This window comes from Rousettus aegyptiacus, unplaced genomic scaffold, assembly GCF_014176215.1.
Source record: "Rousettus aegyptiacus isolate mRouAeg1 unplaced genomic scaffold, mRouAeg1.p scaffold_m13_p_5, whole genome shotgun sequence".
NCBI classification, from domain to species: domain Eukaryota; kingdom Metazoa; phylum Chordata; class Mammalia; order Chiroptera; family Pteropodidae; genus Rousettus; species Rousettus aegyptiacus.
The window spans coordinates 119,739,146-119,762,165 of record NW_023416308.1 but is presented as its reverse complement, the minus strand read 5'-3'; the positions used below and the strand labels follow the sequence as shown (position 1 = coordinate 119,762,165).

Sequence of the window (23,020 nt, the reverse complement as noted above, 5' to 3'; positions counted from 1 at the left end):
AGGGTGGGCCAGCGGAGGCACATGTCACTTTTGGTAGATCAAGGCCCCCCCAAGCCTGCGAGGCTGCTGGGGGCAGGTGGGAAGCTTCAGAAAGAGCAGGGTCTCGGTGATTGGCCGCTGGACGGCAGTGCGGGAGGGGGCGGCCCGGCGCCCCATGGCTGGCCAATGGCCGGCCTGGACAGTGCTTGAAAATTGTCGTTGTGGGGTTTGCCGAGGTCTGTGGGGTGGCTCGTTGCTGAGTGCGTGTTAGATGAGGCCAGGAGCTCCTAACGGCAAAGCCGTCCATGTCCAGTGATGAACCTCAGGGCTGCGGGGGCTCCCGGCCACCCCCCAGAAACCGATGGACGCGGGACAGGCGTTCCCCAGAGCAACTCCACCCTGGGACTCTAGGAGCAAGAGATGCTGCCGGTTTCAGCGGCAGGGATGGTTGGCGAGAGTCCAGCTTAACTTAAAAGTCCTAAATCAGGACCCCGCCCGGGGCATGCAGCAGGTGGGTAGTCACTGCACGCCTCCCGGGTGCGTCTGGAAGGGGCGCGTTTCTGCCCCAAATGTTTGCCTCTCGACTCCCTGAAGGCGTTGTTTGTGCGAAAAATTCAGATATCGGGCAAGGCTGAAAGGCTTGCGCTCTGAACCGCTTCACGCCCACGCCGGAGTCCTGCGAAGACCCGTTTGCTAGACTTCTCCTGCGCGTTAAGTCGCCGTGGACGGTTGCTCTCCACGGGCTTAAGTATTTATTTGCAAAGGATGCACGTAGCCGCTGGCCTGCGAGGTAAACGTGGACCTTCCGAGTGGCTGGGGCCTGGCTGGCGAGACCGCTGCGGTGTTACCGCGGCGACCGCGCCCGCCCCCCACCCGCGGCCTGGCGGGGGAGCCCGTCCTTCCTCCGGTGCACGCGCCCCCTTCCGAGAGGGGTTTCATCCTCAGGGGGCAGACCTTGGGATCGTCCGTCTTCTATTGGGAAAACACACGTAAATTGACTTAAGACATTTCTTGTCACCTCGGGTCCCTGAGTGTTTAAAAAACACCTCTTCTGCCTTGAGAAAGTGCTGGGTAAATACACCGTGGCTTTTTGGAAGTGGAGAAAGGGAAGTGTGAGGGGAGGCGCGTCGTCTGGGGGGCAGGCGGCGAGTGTGTCTGTTTTAGCTAACGCCTTAGACGAATCGCCCCCCCCCCCCTTTGCTTGGCATTGGGGGGGGGCCCTGTCACTGGGGCACACCTCCCCTCCCCGGCTCTGAGGGGACAGGAAGGCCCTTCGTATGTCAAAGGTGGGAGGGGCTGCTGGGAAGGGGTCTCCCCACGCTTTTCAGGGGTTCCGATGAGCCTGAGGACCGCAGCATGGAGCTGCGGGATTTCGGGTCGTCGGCAGGTTGTGCCTTTGAACCTTCCTGGGAATGCGGCGTTGGGAGCCCTTCCCCGCGGAGAAGGGACGCTGCGTGAAAGGCGGGGTGGTCGGGCCTTCTGGGGTCTCAGCGGCCCCGGAGAGGGCAGGACGCGGGACTCCCCTCCAGGCTCTTCCCTGCCCCCACCCGTCTCTGAATCGTTCTGCCCGTTGTGGGCGCTGCTCTTGCCTCCTGCGGGGCCCAGGTCCCCAAGGAAAGACAAGGTGCAGCTTCTCTCCGTGTCTCGGGGTCCTGACTGGCCCCGGGGGGGGGTGTGTGTTGAGTTGAACTCGGGGGCCGCAAAGCGTCCCTGGAGCAAGTGGGCGGGGGTTCCAGCCCTCCCTCCCCGGTGTGTGCTCAGCTCCAGGAAGTCACAAAACCAGTCCGGCCACCCCACCGGCCTCTTCTCGCTTGGCCTCCTTCCGAGGGGTGCAGACGTGGCCGGCCCTCCAGCTGCCTTCGGCCTGACATGCCTCGGGGATGCTGGGTCCCGCGCGTGTGGCACCTGGGAGGTTCACCGAAGCCGGACCGGGGACCGGGTGGGGAAGCGAGCGGCTGAGCTTAAATGAACGGTGGCTTGTGTCGCACGCGGAGTCCGGTGGCGCTGGGAGTAGAAGTCCAGGCGACACCCTCGAGGCCGGGCGTGTGCCTTCCCTTGCGCCCCAACTCCGCGTGGGCGAGCGCCACCCTCTTGGTCCCCAGTCTGCCCTTGGTGGCCCAGAGCATGTGGAGTCAGGAGACGCTGCCAGCGGCTAAAGGGATCAAAAGACAGCGCGTCTGCCCCTGGCCGCCTGGTCTTCATCTGTTGTGATGCTTCGGGCCCCCGTCCGGGGCCATCCCCGGCCAGGTGAGCGACTCAGGCCTGGTGACAGGTGGGTGCCTGTGCTCAGTGTGGCAGGAGCCCTCCCGGACACGGTTCTGTCCCTTGGCCCCGTGGTCAGGTGGCTGTTCCCAGCAACACCTGTCCCTTTTTGGTCATTCGGCATGCATCTGGGGGCTGCAGAGTGTCATCAGGTGGTCCCCACGCCAGGGGACAGGCCCGCTGACAGCAGACTTTGGGGTGGCGGGGTACAGGCTCAGGGAAGGCAGGCAGCTGGCCCGACCCAGGGGGGCGGGGCACTTCACCGCCACAGGTGTAACTTGGGTGGTGTGTCCGATGTCACCGAAAGCTAATTAGTGCAGTTGGGACCCAGGCAGCTCCTGTGACAACACTGGAAAGGCGGGGGAGGGGGGGTGTCCACATGCAGAAGGAGCTGGCAGACAGTGGGGTGGTGGGGGACAGCCCCCCGGACGGAGGCGAGGCCACCTAGTGGAAGAAGGGACTTTTGCTGGCTTTGGAGCAGTGAGGGCGTGGGCGTCTTTGGTCCTCACAGAGACGGGGTTGTGGGTGGAAGAGGGGGTTCGGCCCTACGGCCCCCCACTGCGTGACTTCCCCGGCCAGGGACAGAGCGCATGCAGCCTGACAGTCATCTAGCCGCCGGCCCCCTTGGCAGCCCTGACAGGTGTTTGTGGGGGAAGACTGTCCCCGGGAGCTGGAGGAGAGGCGTGTGGGGACAGGGCTTGAGGCCCGGAACCCCCAGACCGGTCCCCGTCCCCAAGCCAGCCATGTCAAGGCTGAGTGGGAGGAGCAGCCTGGCCGGGCCCCTCCCTCCCGGTGCTCGCCTTGGGGCCCTCAGCAGAGGACGTTCCAGTGGGATCTGGGGGGGCCACCTGAGCCCTGAGAATCGTGGGGACAGGCCGTCCTCTGTCCGAACGCCGAGGTTCTCGGGAGACGCAGGCCCGGGGAGCAGGGCGCGCTGGGACACGGGTCCACGCCACGTCCTTCGAGTCTGATGCTTGGCCCAGCGACTGACTCCGCCTTGTCTTGTCGGGGCAGCAGCGGGTGGTGCAGGCGTGGGGGGTGGGGTGGGGTGGGGTGGGTGGCGTGGGGGCGGGGTGACGTAGGGGGCGGGGCGACGTAGGGGCCGGACCTTGAAGGCCGCGTTTTAAAATGAGGGGCAGCACTTTGCGGACTGGGACCGTGCTGTTCTACGCTCCTGTCCCCATGCCGCCTCCCCAGGCTCGGATCAGTGTTTGCTGAGTGAGTGCCCCGCTGAGTGGCATCGTCACCAAGGGCAGTGGCATCGTCACCAAGGGCATAGCTGAGCGCCCACCTCGGCGCGCCTTGTCCTCTGCTCGCCCTCGGCCCCTCTGTCGGAAGCTGCCTCGACTCGGCGTTCTGGGCGGCGGAACGCAGCGGCTCTGTGGTCATTCATTCACGTGTGGGGTTAAGTGGGTTCAAGTCTGTTTTGGGGTTCGGTTTGTTCCGGCTTATGTCCTTTGTCACAGTGGTTCTTGGGCGAGCCAGGATGTCGGGAGCTCCACGACTTCCTTCCAAACATCAGGGTCTTCTCTGCTCGACCCCAAATAACGGGGCGACCTTTGCAGCTGAACTCGAAATGAGTGGCATCGGGGAATGTCTTGGCTGTTGACAGAACCGGCTCTGGTGGCAGGGCTGGTGGGGTATTTTCTGCCCCCCACTTCACCCTGGTGCATGTGGGGGAGGGGCGCTGGGGGGAGACTGTTTCTCAGGTTGATTATTCCTGTTCTGGGGCGTCGATCCTGCTTGAGTAGCCCGAATGTGCAAGGTCCCCGCCCCCAGGGCCCCCTCCCTCAGCCCCCGGCTCCCCGCCGTTCCGCTCTCTGTCCCTATGAGTCTGACAGCTGTAGGGACCTGGGGTCTTTTCCCTCAGCATCATATCCTCGAGGTCCGTCCTTGTCGTAGCAGGTGTCAGAATCTCCTCCCTTCCTAAGGCTGAGTCACACCCCATGGGGGCCAGACACTCGGGGTGCTCCCATCGGACACATGTGGGCTCCCAAGCCCGAGGCTACCTGGCCTCGGTGCGCCAGAGCCGAGCCCATCCCTGCTCGCCTCGCCCCACGCTGGGGTTCTCAGACCTCTAGACAGAGCGGGGGCAGCGCTGCGCGTTAGAGAAACCGTGGTGCACAACTCGTCCCGCGTCCGGTCTTCCCGTCCCCCAGGAGGGCAAGCCGCTCTCCCTGGGAGCCTGATCCGTGTCTCTCCTGTGGGGGCCGAGTCCAGGTCTAGGGCGGGACCGAGGAAGGCGTGGGCCAGAGAGGGCGGCAGCGGGGAATCACGTCTGCTGCAGAACGCCCCGTGTTAACTCGGCGGGTGCCGTCGGCCGGCCTCGCGACCTTGAACCTGGGACAGTTGTGCAATGTGTCTTTGCTGACCTCAAGGGCTGTGGATGTTGGGGCATGTTTGCTGGTCCAGTGGGACCTTGACTGGCCCGTGTGGGATGGGCGTACTGGGGTCGAGACACCCCTACTTCTGTAAGTTTTGTCGTTGTGACATCTCATTGATAACTGAACAGGTTAGTTCTGATCACGTGGTTCTAGTCTGCACGGTTGAACCAGTGTGTAGCAGTTCACGAAGGGGGGACTCCAGCTTGTCCACTCGTCTCCTGACGACCTTCAGGCTGTTTCAGCTGGTGTCACAGGGACCGTCCTTGTCCGGGGTGTGGCCTGAGAGCAGGAGTCGCCGAGGCTCCTGCCTGGTGGGGTACGGGCTCCTGCCTGGTGGGGTGCGGGCGCCTGCCTGGTGGGGTGCAGGCTTAAGTTTCATGGCTCTTCCATCCTCACTGTCAGCGGGGGGTCCCACGTTGTCATTCCACCTGCCAGGCCGGGAGTTGCCTGGGCCCCCACCCTCGCCGAGACCCCCCGGGTTCTGATTTATGGGGTCCATGGTAGGCCAGCCCATCTCCTTTGGTCTGTATTTTCTCTGAGTCACAGAGAGCTTCGGCCCCTCGAATCCCCACTGTCTGCGTCTCCCGAATTCTGTTTTCTTTATGATGGGCCATTCGTCCGCTTCCCGTGGATTCACAGACGCCCTTTGTACCTTCTGGATCCAGCCTGGACCTGGCCTGGCTTGTCTCCGCTTTCGCTTACAGGAGCAGCAGCCTTTCTTCGTGAAGAAGTTTTTCGTTCGGATGTGGTCATTTAATCTCTCTGTCCCCTGTATGATGTTTGTTTTTCAGATTATCCCTTCCCTGTTGTCCTAAGACATTCTCCCGTATTCTCTTCTAGCAATTTTAATATTTTGCTTTTCATTAGTTTTTCTTAATCCGTTTGGAGTTAGCAACCTGGGTCTAGCAGTAGTTAGGGAGCAGCCCCAAGCCCCTGGTCGCTGCGTCCCCCTATCTGTCTGTCGTGGATTCGGGTCCCGCGTTCATCTGGGGATTGGTTTTCCGGCTGGGCTGTGTCTTCTGTCTTGTTGGCCTGTTTTACCAGCTCTAAGTCCACACCGTGTGTTCACAGTCGCTTAAAAACACGCTTCGATCTTGGCCGTATCATCTCCTGCAGACCGCACGCAGCCACGTCGCCGGCCAGTCCATGTTGTGGCCGAGGAAGGGATGCAGCCGAGCGGCGCTGGGCGGCCCAGGGCGGCCACCAGCGCGGGCCACGGCGGCCCCGCCTCAGACACGCGGGCCCCGCCGCTCAGTCAGCCCTGGGCGGCGCCGAGGTGCTGAGAGGTGCCATGTGTTCCGCTCCTGGGACAGAGGCTCCGGACAAGGGACCCTGGGCCAGAGCCTCGCCGTTCCGTCTGTCATCATGCCACTCGGTGTGGCGGCCACCAGCCACACGTGGCTGCCGGGCACTCGAAACGTGGCTGGTGCCACGTGTTGGAATGGTAACATTTGGCACGTACTGGGTTAAATAAGATATATTATGACGATTCATTGCAAGTACTTTTCTTTTTAAGAGCTTAGCTCCTCGGCAAGGAAAAGTTGCGCTGTGGTTTGAGTGGTTTTTGTCCAATGGCGCTGGTCTGTGGCATTCCTTGCTGGGACCTGAAATCCCCGTCACCCCTCCGTCTTGCTCCCCGATGGAGCCCCCTCCCTGCAGACATGCTGCCTGCAGTTTAGCAGCAGGACCTTTTGGTAGAGGGACCTCCGTCACCACAGATGCCACCCTGAGGTGGAGTGCAGAGGAGCCCGAGGTTGGAGGGGAGCCCGGAGCTGGTTGAGGGTTCCTGAGGTTCAGAATGTCGGTGCCGGGAAGGCTGAGCCCTTTCTGAGAATGTTGGGCCTCGGGAAGGCGGAAGGCCCCAGGTGGGTCCCAGCGGGTTGCCAGCTGGGCCCCAGGCCTCAGGCCAAGCGGCCTCCCCTGTACCCCGCGGCCGGTGGGGTTGGTATAGACAAGCCCGGCGCAGCAGCTGCTGTCCTAGAGAAGCAGACTCTTACCTGAGTGTCAGGTAGCGTTATCCACATCCACTGCCCTTAGACAGATATGGACAGTTTTCTGGCCCCCAGCACAGTGCTCGTGGGCCTGCGGCTGCCAGGCTGTGGGGTCGCCTGAAGCCCCTGGTGGACCTCCCAGCAGACGGCGACCGTGCCTGGCTGCAGGCCTAGTGGCCTGGGGGAGGAATGCGTGCTTTCCCAAGAGACTGACTGGGAATACCTCTGAGGTAACAGACCACTTGGCCAGCACCACGATGCTGCGCGTTTGGAGACGAAATGGTTTCTTCCAAAGACTTGCTTAATAATGCCGTAATAAACTCTCGTTAAGTCTTTTCCGTTAATGCCGCCGCCTAAAATGAGGTCACACGTCTTCGTCGACAGCGGATTCACCATCACTTTTATCGTTTGCACGCCGTCTCCAGACTTTTCTGGAATCCTCCGTTGCCCACTGTGCTGGGCACCTCCGCGCCCGCAGTCCTGGGGTGTCTGTGCGGCTCTCTGGCAGGAAGTCTCTTTACGTCCACGTCACAGAAGGGGAGCCAAGGTCCATAGCGGCCTGTCGGCTGGGCTTCCGAGGCCAGCTGGTGCATCGTGTGCTGTAACCGGGCCAGCCTTCGGTCTGGGAGGGACGTGAGCGCCCTGTCCAGCTTCCGCGGTGTGTCCAGGGTGCCTAGTGGCCTTTCCCAACCATCTGCGGACAGTTCTTGCCGAAGGACCTTCGGTTCTGACCAGTAGTTGGCCTGTCCCTGCTAGTGAGATCTGTGTCCTGGAACCTGGACGGCCCCTCCCCCAGACGTCCGGATGGCAAGGAGGGCGCAGGAGGGGTTGGCCTTTCAGGCGCCCTCCTGACGGACGTGAGCGAGCCGGGAACCCGGACGGGGCCTCCGTCCGTCCTGGGAGTGGCGTTCCTGCGCACTGCTCCGCAGGGCCGTGGGGCCGGGTTCCGCCTGGAGGGTGTCGGCCAGGACGGGTCGGGCGGTGTCTTACCTCTCTGCTGTCGCCCCAGAATCTTTGGGGTGTCTTTGGCTGTCCCCAGGTGTGTGCTCGCGTGTCCCCTGGGTAGGGGGCGTGTGGCGCTCTGCCGCGTGACTCCTGTGCGAGTCCGCACAAGTGAGCATTGAAGAAGATCCTTTGCTCAAAGTCAAGACCAGCAAGCGTACGCGTCCTGCGGGCTGCCCTCGGTGTCCCCACTGGCAACGTGTGCCCTGCCGTTGGGAGGTGACCCGTGCCTCGTGTAGGCGTTTGAGCCCCTCAGCTCCCCTCCTCTGTCCTGCTGGGACCTTCGGGGCCGGGGGCAGGCCATGTGTGAATTTCTGTCCCTGCCACTTCTCCGCAGAGCCTCTGGCCGGAGCTATGGGAGTGTGCCCAATTCACAAAGGGATTCAGGATGAGGGGGCTCCTGGCAGCCCCCTCCCAGGGCACCTGTGGCCATTGTGGGGACATTGACAGCCTCGGGGACCCACCAGAGCCCCTTCCTCACCCTGCGTGCATGGGTAGTGGGGGTGGAAGCGTCAGACTCTGCATCACAGGGTGGATCTTGTGGGGGTGTTGTTCCTAGCGGGGCACCCCACCCCCCGCTTCCATCCCTGATAGCTCCAGGGCTCCGGGCTGGGTGCAGTGGAGTGTGCCATTCTGTGTGGCCTTCTCGGCCCTCAGAGGGAGGAGCTTCCTGACGTGGACGTGCCTTTGTTCATTTGACATTTTATCCTGCCATCTTTTATTGAACAGGGAGCAGGGGAGGGCGGGAGGAGACGGGGAAGCCATTAAGTAGTCTTTGCTCAGGAGCTCTTTCTAGAAGCTGCTCTATGGCGGGGCAGGGCCCTCGTCCTCCCATGTTCTGGCCATTCTGACGTCTCCTTAAAACGACCACGTCTGGGGCACTGGGAGAGGGCCCCCCAGATGGAAGGTCCAGGGGCACAGGCTGGCCGGCGCCCTTCCTGTGACAGCCCACCACGAGTGCGCCCGAGAGAGACATGCATCTCAAATCCCTCCCAGGGGCTCGGCAGGTACTGCCTACGGACCACACACACACACACACGTGCACGCACACGCGCACACATGCACACATATGCGCACACGTGCACACACAGTGTACGCACATGCACACACGTGCACACACACGTGCACACAGCACACATATGCACACATCTGCACACACAGTGCACGCACACGCACACCATGCACACAAACATAGCACACATGTGCACATGTGCACACATGTTCACACGCCTGCACACATGTACACACAGCGCACACACGCATGCACAATGTGCACAAACAGCACACTCATGCATGCACACACCTGCACACATGCATGTGCACGTATACGCGCACACACAGCACACATGTGCACATGTGCACACACATGTTCACACACACCTACACACATGCACACACAGTGCGTGCACACATGTGCACAAACACAGCACACCCATGCATGCACACACCTGTACACATGCGCACACACACATGTGCACAAACACAGCACACATGCATGCACGCACCTGCACACACACATATGCACGTATACGCATACACACATGCGCGCACACACACACACACGACCCCCGTGGAGACACCGGGCTGGGTTTCGGTCTCGCCTGCCGCAGGGCTCCGTGGTTGGGCCCCCGGCATCGTTAATAGTTCCCCTTTGCTGCTGAATAATTTTACACGGTAACTTCTCTACGCGGATCCCGGCCCGCGCGGCCGCCCTCCCCGCTCCGGTCGGTGAGCTCGGGGCGGAGGTGAGCTGACGGCTTTGGTGGCTGTGTGGGAGACCAGTCCCCTGGACGAGGTGAGCCCGCGGCCACCTCCCTGCCCGTCCTGCTATTTGGACAAGCAACTTCCTGCAGAGGGAGCGAGCAGAGGAGGCAGGATGCAGGGAGGCGGGAGGAGTCCGGGCCCTCGCTCCGGTCCCGTGAGCCGCCCAGCGCCCGTGGGACTTGGGGCCCCGCCAAGCTCATCGGGAGGAAGGGCCAATCAGCAGCGGTCACTTTCCCGCCAGGTGGGGCTGCAGCCACGGTGTGGACAGCGCACGCGGAGGCCGTGTCCACCCTGCACCCCGCCCCTCCCCCACAGGCTGCGAGAACCCGGCTCCCCGAAGTGGCTTTGTGACAAAAACTGGGCATCAGAGATTTTTTTTTTCCTCCCCTCATCTCTGAAAATATTGGCATTTTCCCTCTTTTCAGGTTTTCCCCTCCCCTCACTCCACAAAGTGGATTCTGAACTTCATGGGCCGTCGAGAATCAGAGGTTTATTATTATTATTATTGAGGTAAAATTCACGTAACACAAAACTAACCATTTCCAAGTGTGCAAATCAATGGCATTAAGTGCATTCGCATTGTTGTGCACCTCCGTCTAGTTCCAAAAGGAAACCCCGTACCCATTAGTGGTCACCCCGTGTCCCCTCCTCCGCCCCTGGCAGCCACTCACCCACCCGCTCTGTCTCGTGTAAGTGGGCCCCACGAGATGAGGTCTCCGGGTTTCGTTCACGTAGCACAGTGTTTTCGAGTGTCATCGCAAGCGGCATGTTCCAGCGCCCCTTCCTTTTTCATGGCTGAGTAATATTCCGCTACAGGCAGACTGCTGTTGTCTATTCATTCGTTTTTGGTGGTTTCTGCGTTTTGACTGTCGTGCCTGGTGCCGCAATGGACATTGGTGAACAGGCCGCTGTTCGAAGGCGCGCTCTCGCCATGGGGAGGAGCAGGCCCCTGGCCCCGGGAGGAACTTGCAGAGCGAGTCTGTCCCAGCTCTGTCTCTGGACGAGACGAGGGTGTCAACATCCCCTTCATTCGTGGGCATCTGATGAGGGGATCCCCCCTGCGCACACTCGTTTAATCCCCGGGACCCCAAGGGAGGCGGCCTCCCTCACTCTCGGTTCACAGAGTTAGCTGGAATGCAGATGGCGCGGGCGGGGGTCGGGGGTGGGGTGGGGCGGGGCTGGAATCAGGCCAAGGGACTCTGGAAACCACGCTGTTGCCATCAAACCCTCCAGAAGGGGCCCGCAGGCTGGGTCTGTCCCGGGCACAGGGCCCCAGGGTCGACGTCCCGAAACCTGGTCCCCGCTCTGTGCCCGGTGTGCGTCGGGGTTGCAGAGCCGCTTCGGGGCGCCTCGCAATCGCGGCTTTGATCCCGCAGGGATCAGGGGTCCTTCTGAGGACCGCGGCACCGAAGGCTAACGGTTTGCGTTGGTCAGTGTTCTGCTTGTTCCTTGCCGCTCCGAGACGCCCGCTGTCGAGACCTCGCGGGACCTGGTCACCGTTTCAGTGCCTTCCCGAGACACGGTTCACGTGTCGTACGCTCCGCCCCCTCGCACACACGGTGCGGGGTCTGTGTAGCATAGTCACAAGACCACGCCACCCTCGGCACATTTCGTCCCCCCTGAAACACACTCCATACCCGCGGGCCGTTCCTCCCCCTCCCCCGCCCCCTCCTCTTCCTAGTCCAGGTGACCACTAACCGACCTTCTGTCCCTCAGGATGGAACTATGTGACGAGTTCGTGGGGACGGAACCGTGCAGTGCGAGGCCACCGGTGCCTGGCTCCTTTCGCTGGGTGACGTGTTTTCCGGGTCCATCCGTGCGGTAGCGAGTGTCGGTGCCTCGTCCCTTCCTGTGGCCGAGTGACATCTCATTTCACAGATGGGCCAGGTCTTAGCTATTTATTCACCCGTCGATGGACCTGCGGGTTACGTCCAACACGAGGCTGTTAGGAAAAGCACTGCTGTGAATTTTGATGAGTTTTTGTGTGGACACATTTTTCTCGGTTTCGGGTCTGTGCCTAGAAGTGGAATCATTCATCCTGGGCGACATGGCTAACTTGTTTCCCATGACGTACCTTTTAAAATAATAAATCCTTTTCGTTCTTAAACAATAATTGCAGTGGTAAGAAATAATGCAGAACTGTTGCCTATACCCAAGAGTAATAGCGTGTAAACCTGTACTATATTATTGACGTACAGGCGGTGTGTTTTAGCAATACAGGGAAAGAACCATGCCCCGGGACCAAATGGGAGTTATCCCGGAGATGGAAGGCTGGTTCAACACGCAGAAGAAAATCGATGCGCAGAATATGCCGTGTCGACAGGCTGAAGGAGAGAAATCTCACAATCGTACTTACCAATGCAGGGAAGGCATTCGACACAATTCAACGTTCATCTGTGACGAAACGTCTCTGAACACAGGAAGCGTGTGGGGGGCGGAAACGTCCTCAGTTTGATAAAGAACACTACAAAAAAAAAAAAAAAGCGCCAGGTCACGTTGCCGCCGACGGGAGGACTGACTGCTCGGGCCGCCTCGCTCCTCCCAGCCCTGACAGCCGTGACCCTCGGCGGCGCGCCCTCACCTCGCCGTCGAACGCCCCTCGCGGTCGCAGTTCTCTTGCCCCTGGTGGGGCTGGGGGGCCCTGCGCCCCACGTGGTCCCACATGGAGAATCTGCCCTGGGCTTACCGGCCTCCTGTGACGCCAGCCCGGGGGCGGGGGGTGAGGGAGGCCAGCCTGGTCACGGCCGAGTGGGCGGGCCGTCCAGGCCCCTCGCGGCGCCGCCGGGGCGCTGCAGAACCCAGGAAGGACTCATCGGCGCCCACAGGGGACAAAGGCCCGGCTCCCCACTCGGGCGTATCTGACGCCACCCAGTGGAGGTTCGGGGGGCCGTGTGACGGCCACGCAGGGCGAGAGTCCAGCTCTCCGCTCGGCCTTTGCGGCCGTGGGTGGGGCTGGGGGCCAGCGTGTTTTTGCGGTGCCCGGCTCGGGAGATGGGTGGTGATTGTCTGAGCTCAGTGTCCCATTAGGCCACCACTTTCCTGGTCCTGTGGCTGGAGGGTCGGTCATCAGTGGCAGCTTCTGCCTCTTCCGGGTTTCCAGCTTCCCCAGCTCCAAGTCTGGGGCACGAGGCCGAAGCCCGACCCTGAGAAGTGACCACCCGCCTTCCCTCGGGCGCCGCGGCCCCGGCCAGCCTGCCTTCCCTCCGCCTTCCGGAGTCTTCTGTTTGCCTTCCATGTGACATCTGGGGTTTTGGCTGTACCGTCCGGGAAGAGTGGACGCGGTATGTCTGCTCCCTCTTTCTGGAAGTGTGGTGTGGTCCCCAGTTTTCAGCTCGGAGATGCCAGGGTCCACCGGCCGGCGGGACGTCCTGCCTCTCGCCAGCCCCCTCCTGACCACGCCCTCCCTGGCCTCCGTGTCTCCCACAGATCCGGAACGTTCTCCAGCCATCCTCGGCCCGCCGGAGGGCAGGCGGGTCCTGTTCCAAGGAGCCCGGCTGTGGGTCCCAGTCTGCCAACAGCTCCGGTGAGTTAGAACGTTTGCTCCTTGTCTTCGTCCCCTGCCAGCCAGTCGCCGCTGACGCGGTGTGGTCTGACCCGCCCCTTCTGCACGGTGTCCACAGGACAGCCAGCCCCTCGTGGCCGGGCCCCCTGTTTCGTGTCAGCGTGGGGAGGGGGTGCATAGAGTTATCCTTGGTGCTGGGGAGACAAAGCTGCTTCTTGTGCTCAGCTCACGTCGTCGCCTCGAGGGGACTTAATGGGACCGCGGCTCGAGGCCCAGCTCTGGCCTCTGGCGTGTGCTCGGAGGTGTCCTGGCCGCCATGCCCGGGCTGGGCTTGGCTGGCGCGGCTGAGGGCAGATGGCGGGGGAGGTGCGGGGGTGCCTGTCCAGTTTTGCAGGGACCAGGGGACAGCTGTTCGTGCCCGGGCGAGGGAGCGGTGGCGGGAAGCGTGGCCCGTGGTTCCACAGAGTCCCGCCCCGGCCGGCGCCCGCCGTCTGGTGCCCGGTGCCTGCCGCATCGCGCACCTGCCGCCTGCCCCACCGGTACCATTTTGTCCGTAACCTGGGCCTAGAATCGGCATTTGCCGAATGTCGCCTGAGTGTCGATTCTTACCGCGACCAGCCTCGTGAAGAAAGTGTAACTACCGCCGTTTTCGGGGGAGGAAGCGGGCTCCCGGCGGTCAGTGCCTCACTCACGCCGCGTGGGGACCGAGCCCAGCCCGGGCCGAGCACACGTCCGGTCGTCCACCCGGCCCTGCATCTTGGGGACCATAAAGGGAAGATGCGAGAGGCCCAGACCCTCTGGGCCGCGCTTCCCAGCCTGCGCTGTGTCTCTCCCGGAAGGGGCGGACACTTTCCCCCTGGCCGTTCACCCCAGGGCACGCGTAGGACTCTGGAAATCCTGTGTGTACGTGCCTCCCGCTCACATACCCGTGCCTCGTGCTTAGACACGCCGAGACCCCGGTGGGGATGCGTGTTCGGGGGACCCAGACATAGAGGCCGGGGCGGGACGTCAGACCGCACGCCCGCCTGGCCCTGGCCACCGTCTGCTCCTGCGCCCAGCTCCACGGTGCCCAGTCCTGTGCGAGGTCCTGGAGTTCATCTCCATCGGTTGAGCCCGTGCATGTGGTCACTCCCTTCCGGACGCTGGCGTGGAGTGTGGGGCCGTCAGGACCAGCAGGATGTGTGGAACGGAGCCCAGCACCGGCCAGGGTCCCCGTCCTCTGTGGGCTCCTGGACTGATAGCCAGAGGGCAGAAGTTGGGACAAAGGCCCCGGGAAGAGGGAGCCTGTGCTGGCAGCCCTGTGAGAGGCTCACGTCACATGCGCCTCCCAACATGGCCATATGTGGAGACAGGATCTTGACAGAAGGAATCAAGTTCAAGTGAAGTTATTAGGGTGGGCCTTGGCGTCCTTATAAGCAGAGAGATTTGGGGACAGACCCACTGCAGTCCAGCCCTGGGACAAGGACCAGCTCTGCTGTCGGCAGGTGAGACGGGGGAAGGAGCCTCTCTCTCCAGCAGGAAAGGTAACGTCACCTTTGACTCAGATTGGCTGGAAGGCCACGTTGGGGCACCGCAGACTCTGGGTTGGAATGCCAGGTGGGCCAGGGGGTGGCGCTCCCGGCCAGGTCCCCCGAGAGTTGTTGTCGCGGGTCCAGCCTCTGGCGGGAGTCGAGTCTAATCTGACAGAGGGGTCTGGCATTGACACAGCCACAGCTCGGGTGCCCCATCTCGGCTTTCCCTGGGGGTGTCTGCCCCTCCGTGCACCTGACAAGCCAATGGTGAGAAGGATTTTACTCTCCCTTTCCCTGGTCTGGAACGTTCCCGATAACCAGGGTCAGTCCTCGGACTTAAGGTGGGAAGGGGGATGGGCTGCCCAGCGTTTGTCTAAATGGCTGTCCACCTCCGACAGGCTGTCCACACGGGGCTGTAATCTTTCCTGAAGGCACCTGGCGCTTCCATGGGCACCGTGCCCGAGTCCCCGCCAAGGAGGCTGGATTGCTTCCCCTGGGCCTCGCTTTCTCCTGTCACCTTGAAGAAGTGATAGCCTCCCATGGCTTGAGGAACACGCTGGGAAAAAGAAAGTCTGATGAGTGTAGATCTCCTTGCCATTTGCATTTGTAAGGGAATGATCTAGTGAGGACGGAAAGCGGAAAGTGTGGGTTGATTAAGTGATTTTCCCGATGGAAGGCGGTCAGTGTGGTCCATGGTCTGTTGACTCGACCCTGTGTGCTTCTCACGCAAGGCGCCTTCCTGCCGACAGCAGTGGGAGCAGCTGGGGGGGCGGGCGGTCGCGACGCCGTCCATTCCGTCCAGGGAGGCTGGGTTGCGGCCGGTGACTGGGGTGCGTGCCTCGTGCATGGTTGCCACGTGAGAACAGTGGGTTCCTTTGCCGTGCTAGTGAGTGGGCGTGCAGGTGCAGGAGGGCGTTGTCGCAGACCGCACCGTGTCCCCAACCGTGACCGCGTGGGAGCCTGAACCCGCAGCGCCTCGTGAGACTTGGGGACGAGAGCCGAGGGCAGAGGCGGCAGAGCTCGCCGCGGGGTGACCGTTTCAGGGCCGCAACTTCGAATGCGTCCGTCCCGCCATCAGGAGGGTCTCGTCGTTGGGACCGGACAAGTCTGTCCTCTGTCCATCTGGGGTCGCTGAGTCCTGGCTACTGGCGGCCATGGTCTGTGGGGCGGCAGCTTGCAGGGGCTCGGACGTCACCCGGCTGGGCACTGTGTCCTGCTTGCCTTGAGGACGCATCCCTCGACTGAGAGACGAGGTAGCCCCACTCCCTGCCCTGATAGAACAAAGCTCGGGGTTCTGGGAGACCGCTCGGACCCAAGCTCCACCTGCGGGGTTGTCGACCTCAGGGAGCCAGCACCCGCACCTGCATAGGGGCCCCCGGACCATGGCGATGGGTGTGGACCCACGCGGACGGACCAAGCGCGGGGCTCGGGGGACCAGCGTGGCGCCTTGGGGCCTGTCTCCCGGCTTCGCCTCGCTTTGCATGCAGCTCATCGCATTATCTCCGCTGCCGTACCTGGTTGCCAAGGCGATTCGTGGCCTCGGTTATTTCTGTCATTTAGTTACTCACATACCTGTGCCTTTTCGTGCATCAGCTATAAATAATAACCGTTTTCCCTGCACAGAAGCCCCCTCCCTGGGGGGAGAGGGTTCTGGAAGCCCCACCCCCCCACACACCCCACGCAGGTCCCGGTCGAGAGTCTCCGTCTGCAGAGGGGAGGTGTGCTGGCGGCATGGGGGTCCCAGGCCTTCCTGCGGGTTCAGATCAGGGAGGGGCGGCGAGGCCTGGGCCGGGGAGGGGGCTGCTCCTCTCCTGTCCCCGAGACGCACCGAGGGGTGCTGGCGGTCCCTGTGGCCACTCGAGGCCTTCCTTGCCCCGTTCTGAGGACTCGCTGGTTGATGTCCACGGCTGCTCAGCAAAGAGCAGCGCCAAACCCGCCCTTCTCTCTCGGAGCAAACCCCAGTCTAGCCGAGAAGCAGATCTAGAACGTTCTCCAGCCAGTACCAAGGTGTGAGAGGCAACACCCAAACGTAGGGACTTAAAGCCACACGCGTTTTGCTCACTCGGGATCCTGTGGGCCCGGCTCTGGGCAGGGACGAGCTGGCCTGAGTGCCTGGACTCCAGAAGCTTCTCTGTGCACGTGGCTCTCTGTGGCCTCCTCGGGGCTGGGGGGCCTTGTGCATGGGGGACTGGTCCCGGGCGTGGAGCCCGGGAGGAGGCTGGGGACGGGAGCCACGGTGCCCTGCAGGCACAGCCTCAGAAGTGTCATGGCCCAATGTCTGCCACAGTCTGTGGGTCGGAACCAGCCACTGGGCCAGCCCTGGTTTTGGGGGACGGGAAATTAGCCCCCACCTCCTGGTGGAAGGAGTATGCAGAATTTGCGGCCGCAAGAATCCACTGCAGTTTACACACGCTCGTGTCTGATGCGAATGGGGGCTGCACGTGACCGTGTGACCCCCGCAGTCGGCAGCGGGTTAGAGCCCTGCCACCACCCGCCCGTGGCTGCGTGAGCTGGAGGCGCAGCTGACTCACTCTGCCTCGGCTTCCGTGGGGGTCTGTGAGGGGGCACGGGAATCCCTGTGCCCACCAGGTGCCGTCTCGACGGAGCACCCCGTGTAAGCACATGGCCCTCGAGAAGCATCAGGGAGAACTGCTCCCTGCCCCGTGCCCCGTGCCCCCCGGGGGGAGGGGCGACTGCACTGCTGAGGGGCAAGGACCTCGTCAGGTTACAATCCCTTATTTTAAAATTTTGTTTACGCCTACAGCACCTGGTCTTCTTGGGTGGTCTCCCATCCAAGTACTAACCAGGCCCGACCCTGCTCAGCTTCCGAGATCAGACGGGATCGGGCTTGCTCGGGGCGGCATGGCCGTAGACCTGACAAGCTTTTTCAAACCTACCTTTCTGTGGGTGTTTTCTAGAAGGCTTATCTGTTTTAACCAGGAGCCGAGTGCTGGGTTTGTTTGCAGCCTGCACTTGCGCCGTGGCCTTCCCCTGCGGAGCTCTGTGACACGGGCCGAGAGGAGGAACCCGGCATTTTCGCGCCTTCCTTCCGCTCCTGCCCTGGTGGGAAAAGCTGTTTTAACTGCCCGGGCCATGGATTCGCCGAGCTTGTCACCTCCTGCACGTTCCCGCGTGGAGACCGCTTCCTCTGTCCCCTGGACCACCACCTGCACCTGCTGCTAAAGGCGCCAGCAGGTGGAGTCCGTCTGAACAAAGACGAGCGTGCGCCCGCCGCAGGGCCTGTTCCTGGAGATGTGGGGGGGTCGGCGGGATGCGGGGGACCTGCTCAGGGACACCCAGGGTGTTTGCTTCTGGGAACTTCCTTTCTGCAAGTGCAAAACGGAAATAATGATGCTCGTGCCCTGGAGAGTCGGCAGCTCGCCCACCGATCCCACGGGGGTGGCGGCAGCTTGCAGCAGCGACGTTGGCCTCCAGGTGGCCTTCAGGTCTGTGCCGCTGGGCTCCCCACTGGCCAGCAGAGGTTTGCAAGAGCTTGAGCTCTGGGGGCTGTCCTCAAGAGGCGGTCTCTCACGTATCGAGATCTGTCATTTCTCCGGGCGATGTTCACACACTTCGTCGGATTTTCTCCTGAGCGTATCGCAGTTTTTAGCGGGATCGTAAGTGGTGTTGTTTGTAAGCGTCAAGTTTCCCGGTGTCCTTCGAAGCTGTGCAGAGCGCAACGGGCTGTGTTCACGTCCCCCCTGCACCCCCCGTCTCGCCCAAGTCAGTCAGCACTGCCAGTGATTTCAGAGTCACGTCAGGCGTGTGCAGACGCCATGTGACCTCGTGCCGCACCGCGAGCCGGCGCCCCTAGAGCTGGGGCTCCCCAGCCACGTGGAACCAGCCGTGCCTGGCATGCCCGGTGGCTTTGCAGGGTGACATGAGGACGCCCCGGGAGGCCGCCTTTGCTTGCCCCCATGCCTAGCCCAGCGCTTCCCGGGGCACGCTGTCCCCACGTCCGGGCCCGGTCTGTCTGTCCGTCCATCCCAGGGAAAGCAGGCATGAAATGCGAAGCGATGGCGGAGGGCGAGACCTCGGCTCCCACGGCCGTTGGAATAACAGGGATTAAGGAAAACCCAGCCTTGGCTTCACCACTGTCATTACAGACGACGGCAGGCCGGGGCTGCGGCCGTCCCACCCATGGTGGGGTCAGGCGTGGGCCCCGAGGGAGAGGCCGCAGGGCTCCCTGCAGACGGGGACTTGGCGCCTGGACCGGCGTCTGCCCCCACCCCGCCCGCCGCCGGGCCTGCCGCGTGGGAGCTGCACAGAGGGCTGACTGGAGCCCCAACGCGCGATTTGAAATTTTAAAGCGTTTTCGTAACAGACACGTCTTAGTCCTGAGATGCTGGTGACATTTCGTCTCCCCCTAGACATCTTAGAGCGCTGAGATTTCGTTCTGTGCGCCTGGTCCCCAGACTTGGCCATTCGAGTTGGCGGCTGAACCCCTAGTCTGGAGGGTGCGGCTGCAGGTCCGGGGCTGCCTCGGGTCGGCGACCTCCTTGCCACCCCTCGGAGCGGCACCAGACCCCCTGCTGTTTCCGTGGCTGGCTCGGTGCCCACGTGCAGGGACCAGGGGTGTCGAGTCTGCTTGGCGCCTCGCCCTGTGCTCTCGCGAGCAGGACTCTCCGCCCTGCACGCCGTTGGGCGTGGGGTGTTCTCTCTGGCTGGCATCCCCTCCCACCGGTGCCCAGGACGCCTCTCCTGCGCCCCCAGCCAGCTGCGCTCCCTCAGTTGTTGGGGGTGGGGGGAGATGGTGCGGGAGGAGGGGGTGCGGGCCTGGACCCCACGCCCTTACCCTGCACTCACAGCCCAGGGCAGGATGCTCCAGAGGGACCCCGGCTGACCGTGGGGTGGCTGAGACGCACGCCCTAGGATCTGGGGGTGATAGCCAACAGGAACACAGAGCCCAGTTTTGACTTTACATTTCATCTTAGTTAGCCTCTAAATGCGACAGGTTCACCAGAGCTGAAAAGGTGAGAACCAGGTGACCCGCTTCCCTTTGCCGGCCAAGGTCAGCGAGTGACCGGGCCCGGGCGCCCTGGAGGCTTCCTGAGGAGGAGGGGGCTCGGAGGCGGACTGCGTGTTTTTAACGACCTGGACAGAGGGGGCACCGGGAGCCCCATGCTGTCAGCTCAGTTTCCTGAAACTGCTGTAAGTCAAAGTCTGTGCATCGAAAACAGTCTGTACCCAAAAACACACGTGCACACGTATCTTGGTCTGCTCCGTCGCCCCATCCTCCCCGTCGGAGAGGCGAGCGTGGTGTCCAGGACTGGAGTGATTGGTGGGCGTTGGTTGCCCTCTCCTGGGGCTCCACTTGCCCCTCCTCCCGGGCCTTCTCTCCGAGCCCGTCTGTGCCCAGGGCAGGCTGGGGTGGCCTTCGGAAGTGTTCTGGGGGAGGCTGCTGGGACCTGCTCTGCAGTCGGTTCTGGCTTAGGACCCGACCCCTGTCCCCAGTGGACCAGCTGCGATGCCCTCCCTGGCAGAGTCACGAGCGGCCAGTGTTTCTGTGGTCCCCCTCCTGGCCGGCCCCCTCCCGGCCACCATAAGCGAGTGAGCCCTCGGGCTTATCTCTGAGGCTCTGGGCCTCACCTGTGAGCCAGCATCAGCGGTAGTAGCTTCACCTTCCTATCTCATTCCCGTGGGTACCGGGGCAATCATACAGCGAAGGTGGAGCCCCTGGGTGGCTCAGCCGTGCCCCCAGGAGCCGGGAGCCCCTCCACCACGCCTGTCACCTCGCAGAATCGCCGGTCGTTTTGATCGATCGCAGGCTCGTGCTGGGAAAACCAGTACAGGCAGGTCCTACGCCATAGCCATTTAATTTTTCTAAAAGATTTTATTTTGAATTGGAAACGTTATAAACATACAGGGGAGTAGAGACGCCCAGCTGTAAGCCCACCGTCAGGGTGAAGCATTGTGCCCTACTTCCGTTATTTGCTTCCACTGTTTTAAGTTTGGTTTTTACCTATCGCCGTTCACATTGCTGGCTTCGGTGCGCCCGGTATGGATTTACGAGCGTGGGGTGCCGTGGGGTGCCGTGGGGTGATGCGGGCACCGTCTCTTCTGTCTTCTGTCCGAGCAGCCCGCGTTGGTTGGCGCTGACCCCCGGACGCGTGCTGGCCCCCCGGGTTCTCAAGGCCTGTGCCGGGGCCTCTGCTCTTTCCATTGATCTATTGGTCCGTCCCTGTCTAATACCCTCAGCGTAACTTCTCAGAAAGCCTTGGTGGTTCCCCTTTGTCCCCAAAGGTGTCCTGGTGGCATCTGGCTCTTCCCCGTCTCCTGGGAACTTCCGTAACGTTCTGAGCGCAGTGTCGGGTGCTGTGAGCATTCACGCCTGCCTGGGTTTCCGTTGGCGGTTACGTCGCATTTGCATTTCATGGCGATTTTCCATCTTTCAGATGTTATTAAATCCTGACATCCGTGATCATAGTGTCTCTCTCCATTTACTGGGGTCTTCATTTCTTTCTCTTTTTATTTAAAGTTACATTCAGTTCCTCTGTAAAGGTGTAGCACGTACTGTTCTGGATATTTTTTCCTTAGGCATCTTGGTTGTTGTTGGTCCTATGATAATATTTTAAAAAATGTTTTGCAGTTGTTTGTTTGATAATGTAGCAGAATTCGGTAAACTTTTGTGTAGTCACTTCTTACCGAGCATTTTGCTGGGCTTTGACTAGTTTAAATAATTTATCTCTCTCTTGGCTTTTCTGTGCAGAAAAGCAAATCGTCTGAAAAATGATTATTTTCCCCGCTTCTTGGTTTTAATCCTTAAGCAATTCATTCATTCATTCATTCGTTTGCTTGTTTATTTATGATATTGATGTTTACGTGGGATTTGGGGCAGGCGCTCTGTTCAAGTTAAGGAAATTCTCTTTCATTTTTAGTTTTCCCAGAGTTTTGGTCCTGACTGGGGTGAATCAGGTCCTCGTTCCTTGAAGTCCACCCAGGCGGTCGAGGGTCTGGGCGCTGACGTCACCGGGACCTGCTTCACAGGGGAGGGGGTCTGACCTGCGGGGCCTCGTTGGGCGGGGTCTCACGCTCACGCCGTCTCCCCGTCTCCCCGGAGCCGTGGCTGCAGGTGGACCCCCTCCCGGAGCCTGCAGAAGTGCTCGTGGGTCAGCCAGGTGCTCTGTGAGCAGGCGAGTGGGGGGCACACCGGGGGTGGGGGGTGCTGAGGGCCTCTCACTCACGCCCAGGCAGAGGCGATGCTTGACCGGAATCTTGGCGCACCACCCCCACACTCGGGGTCAGTTCTTGGGGGGCGGGCGCTTTTCTCCACCCACCGGTCCTGCGGGTTTGACCCACGTGCCCCGCCCCTTGGCCGTGCCCTCTGGCGCCCTCTAGCGCCCTCTCCGAGCACGTGCTGTGCAGGAGCGGGAAGGAGAAACCGATTAAATGAACAAGAAACGGCCCCGCTTCTCCCTCACCTCCCCACCCGCCCCATCTTCCCCGACACCCACCGCCCCGCCCCTCCCACCCCCGCACCCCAAACCTGCTCTGGGCCCTGCTGTTACTGTCATCTCCGGGACAGGAGCTCCGGTCAGTGGGCAGGCTGGGCTTCCTCCAGTATTCCTTCCCCGTGGGGCGGCACTCACTGCAGCCTTGACCTTGACCCCCAGTGTCAAGGGCAGTACAAACCCCCAGGGCAGCTTCCTGGGGGCGGGGGCTCACGGATCTGGGGATGCACATGATGAATGCGCAGTCTCAAAACGTCACTTCCAATGCGTTAGAGATACAGAGTGTCTGTTTACTTGAATAAAAATCCTTTTTTTTTTTTTTTTTGTAAAAAGGATAATGATAAACAGAAGCCGTGGGGACCTCTGCGTTTTTACAGGCGGTCTTCGTAGGCCTTGCAGCTCTCACCTTGCTGAAGTGGGCGTGGATGTGAGGCTTTGTGTTTGCCGTCTGCCCGGCGGTGAGTGGGACACTCTGGCTGTCCATCAGACGCATGAGGGGCCTAACGTGCCAGTTTAGGGTTTTACGTTTCCTGGGAACAATTTTATGGTTTTCTGGAATACTTCGGCAGCCCAATACGGAGTCTGTTAAAATTCGCTTTTACCACGTCTTCTTTTTTCCCCATTAATAAGGCATCTTAGCAATGGCCGACGAGTCGAAAGCACACACTAAGTCTCTGAACTTTACTGGCCGGTGTTTTTATAGCTGGAGGTTTTCCCGAGACCGCGGCTGGTTACAACCTTCCCCCCCCGCCCCCTGCACTGACTTCTCCCCCTGACTTCTCCCCGGGGAGCCGTTTTCAAAATGCGTTTTCGATGTTTCTTCCCTTCCCTCTTTGCAGAGCCTCCCCTCCGCACACCGCCCACCCCCCCAATTACGATGGGGTGCCAGGGTTAGAGAACAGATGCGGGCCCTGCGGCCCCCAAGAAAACTGGGGGCGCCCAGTGCTGTTTGAGTCGTAGACGAAACTTCTTTAGTGTACGTCTCCTGCAACATTTGGAAAATAATTGGAGTGAAACAGATTTGCTGTTTATTTGAAGTGCAGGTGTGACTGGACGCCCTCTGTTACCCGGCAGTTTGACCCAGGAGTTAATCATTAAATGTCTTCCCAGCCGTTGCTTTTCCCAGGGATCTGCTGACTGCTCTCAAGCCCCTTGCTGAGGTCTCTGGCCTCGC

At 61.4% G+C, this 23,020-nt stretch overlaps 1 protein-coding gene and 1 pseudogene across 2 annotated transcripts in view; one reads left to right on the top strand and one right to left on the bottom strand.

Annotated features, from left to right (window-relative positions):
* SHANK2 (SH3 and multiple ankyrin repeat domains 2) overlaps window positions 1-23,020 on the top strand; it is a 303,870-nt gene that overhangs the window by 4,430 nt on the left and 276,420 nt on the right. The window contains exon 2 of one of the 2 annotated variants that reach the window (XM_036220412.1): window positions 12,809-12,905. Coding sequence is in view for 1 of the 2 variants with exons in the window: in XM_036220411.1 (XP_036076304.1) it covers window positions 12,721-12,905 (185 nt within the window). In the remaining variant the exon portion in view is untranslated. Of the gene's footprint in view, window positions 1-12,673; window positions 12,906-23,020 lie in introns of those variants that run through there. The other variant, XM_036220411.1, reaches the window with a different exon arrangement.
* On the bottom strand, window positions 17,151-17,269 carry LOC118603194 (annotated as a pseudogene).